A 10,806-nucleotide genomic window follows, 5' to 3' on the forward strand; every position below is an offset into this window, starting at 1 on the left:
AGAGTGGCTTTGATGGGCACCTGGCATCTGGATCTTAAGAAAGCCTCAAATAGGTACCCAAGAATAACTTACCTCCTAACAAAGGATTCAAAGGCTTGAATGCAATACTCTCGTAGTTCATCATCATCTACATTACAAAACTTTACAACCAAAGGAATTATTTTCTCGAGATATTCACCTGGAAAAAGAAAAAAATTAGCAAAGTAATTACTCTCATCTAAAAACTTCTAAAGTTACAGATAATTTATGTATTTTTCTTACCTATTCTATGACCTGCTTGCCTACTGATAGCAGCAATACACTGTATATAGGTCCTAGTTGTTGACATGGAATCATTTTTAGACAGCTCTGTCAACAGATGTTCAATGAGGTCAACAAAAACCATATTGCCACAACTCATAACCAGGTGACCAAGAGCAATGATGGTTCTTTTCCTCACAGCAAGTCTGGGGCTAGTCAGCTGGGGGAGCAGACAGGTCAGAATTGAAGGATGGAAGTTAACAAGCAGTCCTCCTTGCCTTAAAACAGACAAAACACAAACTCAAACCAATTGAATCTAGATAACTTTGTTCATATACTGTACAGCAATTCCTTTAAATATTCCCAAAACATCACAAAGATTCCAGTTAAGTCTTTAAATTTAAGCTTTTGGAACTTTTAAAAGAAGAAATGAGTTTAAAATATACCCTCAAAGCAATAAACATTAAAATAAGCTTAAAACTATAGTTCTGAGAAGATTAAATAATAAAGTAATCGATCTATCAATCAACTTATCTTCAATACATTCGCTTCTTTTTTTTTCCCTAAATGAAGTTTCACCTGTACTTAATACCTTACCATATTATTTCACATAACTTAAAGTAATTTAAATTTAACATTTGGAAAATTAAAGTTCAAGCTTTAAGGAGTATTTATCAGCATTCACCAGCGTTTTGGAAAAGGGATGTTTACCTGCTCAGCATATCAGCCATGATATCCAGTGCCTCCAGCTGAACAGACACATCTTCCTGCTTGGCTATAGCACTAGTGAGACGCCCTGTGATCTTTTTGCAAACATTAGCTGCTAATGCAGAACCTGAAAGTACAGCAAAACCTCAGCATTTTCATAATTTAAAAAAAAAAAAAAAACAAAACAAAACAGTTTCTAACACCAGAGATCATGTTTGTGACTATGGAAAGCAAGCTGATCTCAACATAAAGCAGCTTTTCCCACCCAACAAAACAAGCTTGAACAGCCAGTTTGTTTGCTAATATAATGTATACTCTGCATTAGAGCTGAAAGACTATCTATGTAGAAACATACTGAGAAGGAGGGTTTCTTAATTGTCCCATAAGGTATATACAACAGAAAGGACACTGCTTTCGGCAGGGCAAGCAACGGAAAATGAAGGCCAAGTGTCCTGGTTTCAGCTGGACCAGGACACTAAGACAAGTCTAGAGCAATAAATGAAAGGTAAAAATAAAGGAATAAACTGAAAGGTAAGGGGAAGCACAGAAGTAGATAGAGCCACCTCTAAAGAACAGCTGTATAACAAAAAAGCAAAATAACATTATTTTGCACAAGAAGCTATTTAAATAATAAATACCTGAAATACTGCTGAAACATTTGAGAAAGGGGGAAAAACGTATACCCAAAGTACTTTAAAATTCAAGCAAAAATGTCTTTACCACAACTCCATAGTTTCCCCTTCCCCCAACTGTCTAACATTGTTCGGAGTAATTATGAGACAAGAAGAAACTCATGTCATGGTAACAGCTACCCAATGGCTAGAGCTCATCTTCATTTGCATGAAGTTTTTTTAATCACACTTTGGGAATTTCAATGTGAAATTAATACCATTCCAACCTATATTAAATCTAGTTTATATATATTTATGGCTTATTCTTAACTATATGACTAAAACTAAACATAACAATTGCACAGTCAGATGTGTTACCATAGAGGCTAAGAAAAAAAGACAATCTATGTTTGAGTTGAGAGCAAGAAATAACACCTAGGTTCCTTTTGTATTAAGAATACTAATTATAGTGAAAGATTTTGCTACATTTTTATTTGAGCTTTACCTCCACCCCAAAATCTCCTTTTGTTTTGTGTAAGCAAACAAAAGAATAAAAGCTTAAATTGATTTACTTAAAATTAGTTATTTATTTGAAGTTTACACATCTCACTACTGCTTGATAAAAGCAAGACTTACATGTGGACTTTCAATAAAGGATGTTAAAATCAGAGCTTTTTTTTTTAATTTAAGAAACCTCGGTCTCTAAAAACTGCATTTCCAAAGCCTTTTTAATCACTTCTCTATTCTCATTCATATCCTAAACTAAGATAACTGAAAAGCACTTGAATAAAAAAGTAATGCCATTAACTGATGAGTTGTTCATCATTACTCTCTCTTTTGGAGGAAAGACTACCTTCATTTAAAACTGCAGGTACACATTTCAGTAATTTAACAGACAATTGTTAGAAACACAAGGTACTTTCCAAAACACCTACCAGAAACCAAGACAAGAAATCAGATCAAAGAAAAATACCCGTTACAATCAATTTTAAAGTATACTATCAATCAAAAAGCAAGATGAGATTTAGCTATTACTACAGCCTAGAAACGTTCCACCACGCAATTATTAAAATAGGAGCTTTTACACTCAATTTTTTATACTGAAGTTCATATACTGTAAGTTTGTTTTTCACATTAATGCAATTCCTCAGTAAAAAAAGTTTTTAAACTAGTAAAATCTGGAAATACAGTCAGAGAAGAAGAAACTAAAAGGATATTTGTGCCACACATTTTTCCTCTGACAGAAATTAGTTCCAATGTTAAATGAACTGAATCCTCTTCACCAAAGGACACAGCTTTTGCATTTTTTTAATGAGTAATGAAATGATAAAACTAGATAATCTTGAATACAAAATGCCTTACCACTGGAAGCTGGGGGGAGTTCTCCAATCACAGTTTTAAGGCCAATGCTTGAAATGTCACGTAACTGTTCTTTATCTGAAAGCATGTTTGTACAGAGGGTATCTACAATGGTCTCCACTTGATACTCCTTCACTTTACTCACCAAAGGGCCAAGGCTGTATAAGCAGAAGAAAAGCATTAAATCTGCAACCTTAAATAAACCCCCTCATTTTATTTCAGTATTTTGCATTCAAGTCACAAACTTAAGGTTGTTTTTGGTAGCAATACAAAGCAGAATTTTAAAATCTGAAAGCTTTCAACTGGTTGGGTTGATAACCTGTCTCCATAAATCTACTGACAAAATACTCGTTTAGTACATGTTTTTTATCTAGTGGTGAAAATGGTTTTTGCATGACTATTCTGCTTCAGTCTCAAAACCAGAGCCCCTCTTACTTCTCACTTAATGCCAAGATTTATAACAAAACTTACCTAGCCAGAGCCATCAGTTTATGTGCTTGACCATCAGTGCCTGCTTAGTTCACAGACAAGTAAGCAACCTTCTTAATTATTGCATCTTTATTCTACACATCACTTGGATTCAATCTGATATACACTCAGACTCATTCTATACCTTACAGTGCCTTCCTTAATAGAATGCAAACGGTAAAATAAAAAACAATGACATGGCGTGCCCTCCTTCACACAGACTCCAAGCACCACTATACACGGCAGCACATAGTAATATTTCCTCTTTCCTCTGAATTGTGAGTTTTTAGTCATTCCAACTGTTTTGAGGATCATAACAATCTTGTATTCTTTTGTCAAATGCTCCCATTTGTTCAAAATACTAAAATCACAGATGCCTTAGTAAAGTCTAGTTCATTGCTAAGAAATATAGCATCCTTCCCTGTCTTCCTAGCCCTATCACCAACTTTCAGCATCCTTCCATTTTTAATGTTCTGTTCCAAAAGGGAAGTTATGCAAAAACAGAGCCTTATATTGTCTCTATTTCCTTCCACTCACCTGTGAAAAACCTCCATAAGAACTCCAAGAACTTACTCTTTCTCCTACTACCCCTCCCACTTCTCACTCCAAATTTGCTTATCTAGTTTTTCCCTATTTTTAAAACACCTGCCTTCAGATAAAGCATCTCAGAAATGGGAAAGTAATTTTGAAAAACTTTAAATTACCAATTCAACTCCCTCAAACATACTACATTAACAACAAACACATCAAATTCTGGAAAAAAAAAAAGCTGCTTTTTTTTTTTTTTAAACAAGCTGTGCTATAGGCATTCCTACCATGTTCCATCAAAAACCAGTACAGTTAACCTTACGCATACAGTAACTACTCTCAAAGACATAGCTTCCTTGTTTTGTAAGCTTCCTTTCCCTGTATGTTGATCTTGCCAGCTATTCTCTCTTTAATTCTCTGTGGTGATATCCATAATATTACTATCCAATCAAGAAAGCATGCTTACTAGTGAGACATCAACACTAGAAGCGAGATGTGACATGAAGCTAAAGTTCTACCAAGCTTAGGTTCTTCACTGACCCTGACAGAAGCGAGGGCAGGAGGACATGGAGCTGTGTGCAACATCACATAGGAGAAAAAGCAATGGCTTGAGGCAAGAATGGAGACAGCAGTAGTGAGGACCATCTACAGAAAATGTGGGAATCATGAACTGGAAGAGTAGCCCACCAGCAGAATTAACAGAAACACAGATGTATCTCCAGAAAACTACTATTTATTTTCTCTTCCATCTGAATCAAAGGGATAATGAATAGCATTCTGACTTGGTCTTGTGCACAGACCATCCCCTAGTTGTTTTGCAGCTGCTCCAGACGTCCCACCAAGGAAGTCCTACAGCCTGATTCTCAACAGCACCTCTATGTTTCTCCTCCTATGAAACACACTTCAAATTATACACATCATCATCCAATTCAACTTCAGCCACAGTGAGAAAGCACAGAAGATTTTCAAGAAATTTTACGTGTGCATTCTCAGTGTGAACTTCGATGAGCGGTAAAGTGTGAGGATTTTAAATGAGCCCTTTATACCAAAACAATCTGGTTAAGATTTCGAAGAGTAGGAAGACACGCGCAAAGTTGTTATTTTTTAGGAAGAATTTTTCAAAAGTGTAAGTTTTGTTGTTGTTTTTGTGAAAGTCAGGGCCTAACTTGCAGTACAGAAGCCAAAGCGAAGCCGTGCAATGGTTCCATCAGATTTGTGCTGTGAGGACAAGAGAGCGTTGAAGTGGTTTCAAGTGCTGAGTTAAGAAGCTATGTCTCCTACTGCAACTGCCAGAGCCAAGCATTACGGATCAGAAATCATGGATGTGTATGTGGCTTACAAGGGAGGGTCCAAAGTTTGTTATCTGCCCTTCAACGTTGTACACAATGTACACAGCCAACCTCTCTATAAATCAGAACTATAAAACTGAATTATGTGGAAATCAATGTATGAACAAATGCAGAAAAAGGAGCATCTTAAAGCCAGTCACAAACTGATTATATTAGGACTACATTAGAATGTAATGCCTCCGCATAAACTCTAGTTTTTTCCACACTGAACTTTAATACTGTATACATCAAAGCTAACTGAGACTAAAATGATGTCTATAAGGTTAGTAAACACTAATTTTGGAGAGCTGAAGTCAAACTGAAGCCCTAGAGAAAAAATAAACAAACTAACTTGTTACCAAAACAAGACTAAGATCTAGAAAGCAAAGTTTAAATTTTCAAATATATGCCACTATTCACTACAAGTATGTCAGACTTTTGAGACTGCAATGATTTAGGACCACGACTTTATTGCAATGTCAGAAGCATGCAGAAGTTTTACAAGCAGATGATGAAATTATTTGTAAACTAGATGATTAACAATAAAACAACTTTCAAGTAGAAGTATCTGCCTAGTTTAACTCCTTGTCAAGTGCAAAGGGAGAATGCTGTCCAAAGATGGACTGTTTTCCCATGTTTAGAAAAAAAAAATAGTAATATTTGGAAAGTTGTCATATATTAATTTGCACTTAAATTTTCATTGATTTGAAACAAATAGCAATTACCAAACTTTTAAAACAGTTCATCCACAAGTTAGTTTGATAAACAAGGGGAAGTATTTTTTCCCCCTCCAAAAAACTAGCCTTTCAAAGCATTTACAAAAACAAAAGAAGCTCAAGACACAAGGAAAAAGGTGGGAAGAGAACTTCTAACTTCATACATTTGACTGTACTATGTAATAATGGAGTTGCCGGACTGTGGTACAGAGCTAAACCCTGATTAACAAATATTAGTATGCAGCTCTAATAAAATTAATAAATTCAATACATCATATTCTAATTGTACCAGATTACTGGAAAGAAACTATCTGGATGCAAAGTACTTTCTTTCAGACCTTAGTGATTACAATGGGGGAAAAAAAATGTTTTGGTTTTATTTCATAAGATTTTGAAAAATATTCTGAATTAAGAGCAAGTTTCACATTAAAAAAAAGCACAGGCATGAAGTCAACTGCACAAAACTTTGGGGGGATCATCTATAGGCAAGCAGAAATTCTGTCCAAGCTAGCAAGATACTAAGGTCTCAGTGAAGACTATTATTCTGAAAGTAGATAGTCCAAAATCCAAATTAAATTACGCCACTCAGGCAAAAACTCACTTTACACTTAGTACTTAAATCAGAAACCCACAAGTGTTTTAAGACAGAAAAGTCTTTACAGTCTAAAGGAGAGTTCCTTTCTTAATTTATACGTATTGAGAGACAAGCACACAATGTACAAGATGACAAGCGAAACGTTTTTTCTCGTTTTACTGGAAATGGCTCTGGAGTTTAAGCCTAACTCTCCAAGAACACAGCTGGACCCTGGGTTCACTATTAGCTAATAAAACTGTCAGCCAGGCAGCTGCAAGGGAACACACAGGTCACAGATCACTATTCAGAAGGAAAGGCTCAAGGCTATGGCATTCAGCACAAACACACAGAAGTTAGTTTAGGAGCTTAGTACTGTATTTTCCAAGAATGACAGCAAGACAACCCCACATGTTTACTACCTTGCTGGTACCGCTGGGGAAAAAAGACAAATTCCTGCATTGCTTTAGCAGTGGAGATCTGAGGATGTGTAGCTTAATTCCAAAGTGCTGTTAACAAGGACATGTTATCTTGTATTAATTTTACTTGTTGACCTATACATGCTTTGCTTTGTATTATCTCACCATTTTTTAATGTGACTTGGCACCTTGGACCATATTGAATTAACTTCTGAATGTGTAGTCAAACTTGACAATGAATTTGTTTGTTTTGAACAAGTCTAGCAATCTCCACTTTTGGTCAGAGCAATTGTCCTTTCGAGTGTGCAAAAAAGGGGAGAAAAAAGAGGAAGAGTCTGGTCAAACACAGTTTAGAAGCACCTACAGGGTAAATCCAAACCCACATATTCCAAGTTCCTCTGAAACTCAGTCTTCAGTCTCAGACCATAAAGTTTTCCATTCTTCCTGCTACAAAGGCTCCCAAACACACTCGGAGCTCCCCACACCTTTCAGACTTCCTGCCTTAGAAGTCCTCTCAGTCATTCCAAAGCCATCCCTCTCCACCATACAGCTCACACCATAGGACAACTGTAGACCCTCAGAAATCATTGTTCCACCCGATCTGGTCACCCATTTTCTCCACTCCTGAAAAAAAGACAGTGTTCCAACACCTCAAACTAAACTGTTATACACAGCTGTTGGAGGGAGCTAGACTGGAGGAGTAGGCGCCGATTCAGAAGACTACAAGCCAGTAATTCCAGCTGGACTCAAAGAGCTGAGATCTATGGCCTTCCCTCTTGGACAGCTAGCAGACATGGCTCTATACAGTAGGACAAAACCAAAATACATCTTCCATCCCAAAACCTGTTGTATGTACCCCACCGCTGCTACACTTCTTTCCCAGGTCCAAGAATTCACAGGGGCAAGAGCTAATTATCATGAAACATATCCAACAGAAGCAGAAGGCAGCAAGCAAGAAATGCAGACAGAAGAAGGTCACGAACAAAGGAGATTTATCTACTATATAAAACAAGCCCTTGCATTAAAGCACTAAGTGTGACTTACAATACGACAGTAACCAGAGTAAGGTTCAAAGTTTTGGCATTAGTGGTCTGTCACCATGTTAGGCAAACTTAGGAGCTTCTCCTTCAATGGCCATGCTCATAATGCCTTACCCCCATGAACTCAGAACAGTGTTTGCACTCGAGGCACAGCACTTAGATTAACACTCAGGAATATGCAATTCCCAAGACAATCACACCTACCACTTTCCATGCCTTCCTTCAAAAACTGTAACCTGTTTGATTTTCTTCTCTCCTTACCCACCATCACCCAACTTGTGTGGTAAAGCCTGCTGAAAATACTGGCAATTTGGGAATTAAAAAAAAAAAAGCTGCAAAGGCAAAATATATTTACCAAAACCATGCACTGAAATATCACATACAACTAACTCAGGTTTATTAATGCACAGAACTTGGAACTAATTTACATTAGTCAAATTAGGCCACAGACATCTGAAATTGATGCATTATCATCACCCCAATGCCACAAATTCAGGAAGATTGCAATTTCCTCATTTTGCAGAGTATCTTATGGAGATACGCATATATCTTAAAAATAAATACACAAAAACAACTTTGGTGCAACATTTCTAGAGATAAAGCATACAGATAATCTCAAGAAAACTGTTAATTGAGATACTGACTGGTATTTGATGAAAGGTGTAAAAAGAAGCCCTTCACGTGCACAGAAACGAAGACATAACGGAATGGTTTCTCACTTGCTTCAGCAGGTACACCTACTCCTGCAGAAATGAACAGCTCTGAAAGAGCACACTTTGTTAAAAGCAGCCAAATCTCAGGCCCTAGCCTGACACTGCCCTTTACTTTAGGAAAAGGGCACTGTACTGGAATCTTTAGATTCCATCAAACCATATCCACCGCTACTAAATCCCTGAAAGTAAGGGTTTAGAGGACCATATCCACAATCTAATCTGGTCATTTTACTGCTTCAATCACGCTAAAGTAATACTGCAATCTTATTAAAATAATTTCTGGACACTGATACTGATAAAGACCTTTTTCCTCCAGCAGATAAATTCCTGATAAATTTGTACACCAGCGTTTGCCAACACACAGATTATTACCAAGAATTATCTCCAGACTCAAATATATCAAAGCCATCCCTGACTGCATTCCTAGAAGTTGAAACATTTTCTCCAGTTGCTCAAAAAGCTCACAGCTTTCTCCACAATTTGATTTCACTCTTCAGCCAAGCTTTCCCTTCACAGTGTTTCATTAACACATCACTAGTTTCTCTCCAAATACACGCCACTGTCACCAGTCAGCGGCTACTCACAGCGCTGTTGCACTCATCTACCCTCAGTGCATAATAAATTGTTTTAAAGGCAACACAAGCACAAGTAACCTAGAACAGAAACAATCACAATTCCAAGGTATGATGACTGTCCACTGTAGTCCAGAGAAATTCCCTGCGTGTTTCAGTCAACAGACTACAGCATACAAAGGTGCAAGTGCAGAATCTGTAGAAACCGTTTCACATCTATAACACTACATGCTCCAACAGAAGTACTGTAAACAGAAGTACTAGGAAGCAGGAACAAGCACATGTACAATTATGGAAGCGCATTCGTATAAAACTGAGTAACAATACCCTTTCAAAAATATGGCAAGCCTTCAGAGTAGCAATCCTGAAAGTTTGCTTTTGATCAGTAGCGAGCAAGTTTGCTATCTGGTTGGTGAGATTCCAGGTGGCAATATCACCTCTCCTTTCGCTGCTAGAAAGGTCATGTATTCTGCTTTTTGCAGTTTGCGATGACTTGTGCAGCTCTATGAAAATACATCTTCCACATCCTAGAGATCTGCAGCTGACACGATCCTTTTATACATGGACTTTGACAGACCAGAAGCAGACCTCCACCAAAAAACAGCTGTTCCATAAGTGAAGACATCTGAAATGATGGTAAGGATTTTTTTTAAACCTGAACTATTGAACAACTACTAAATTCTTCTGATTTAAATATATTTATTTTTCAAGTGTAACCTATGAGTAATTAAAATAATCACAGCAAAGGCTGGTCAATTAGATCCATCTCAATTAAGTATAGGAAACACTTTTGTGCTGATGTTTTAAAGATGACCAAACCACTGGAATGACAAAGTCATTCACACAAACACTTGAAATTACAGTTTCTAGAAAGTGTTAAACCAGATTTTACCTGAATTAGCATCTTCAGTCCTATTTATTCAGCCTATCGGTTCAATGAAGCTGACATACCAATTATGAAGTCAATTTTAAAAAAGACTGCCTCAAGATTTTCTGGCCTTTAAAATCAGTACATATCACTTACAGACCTTAGTATTAGTCCCAGATTACAAACTAAGCTTATCAGAAGTTGAAAATAAACTATAACCTTCTTTTATAAAATCAGTTCTGAATACAAAGCTTTTGCACTTAAGCATATATTTTACACATTTGAAGGCAGTTTCAGATATTGTTTTAAGTGCTCTTTGATCTTCTCCCTTTCACTAGCCAATAATTTGTGTCCACTTTCTCTTAAAGTCGAAAGCTCATTCAGCTGCCTATGGTAATAAACAGCAACTATAACACACTGACTCCTTTAAGTTACATACATTTGAAAATAAAGGTGTTCATAGTGTAGCTCCTCATTAGGAAGAGGGACACCAACTCATAATCAATTATAGTCTCAAACTGATATATTTTAACGGCTATCAAATAAGCACATTTACTTAGAGGGAAGAGTTAAAATTCACAAATGGAAGAAAAAAAAATTCAAATCACCAGTACAGCGTGATGTGCAGCAGTGTATTACCACAGCATCCAAGACGCTTTAAAGCT

At 36.8% G+C, this 10,806-nt stretch overlaps 1 protein-coding gene across 1 annotated transcript in view; it reads right to left on the reverse strand.

The window, feature by feature from the left end:
• Positions 1–72: 72 nt before the first annotated feature.
• Positions 73–10,806, reverse strand: part of LOC104082533 (cullin-associated NEDD8-dissociated protein 1-like) — a gene marked incomplete at both ends in the record, with an annotated part of 14,763 nt that continues 4,029 nt past the window's right edge. Inside the window, 4 exons of the mRNA XM_009585692.1 lie at positions 73–178; positions 262–518; positions 952–1,075; positions 2,922–3,076. Coding sequence (XP_009583987.1) covers positions 73–178; positions 262–518; positions 952–1,075; positions 2,922–3,076 — 642 coding nt within the window. The remainder of the gene's footprint in view (positions 179–261; positions 519–951; positions 1,076–2,921; positions 3,077–10,806) is intronic.

The sequence above is a fragment of the Fulmarus glacialis genome, unplaced genomic scaffold (genome assembly GCF_000690835.1).
Source record: "Fulmarus glacialis isolate BGI_N327 unplaced genomic scaffold, ASM69083v1 scaffold38609, whole genome shotgun sequence".
Taxonomy (NCBI): Eukaryota; Metazoa; Chordata; class Aves; order Procellariiformes; family Procellariidae; genus Fulmarus; species Fulmarus glacialis.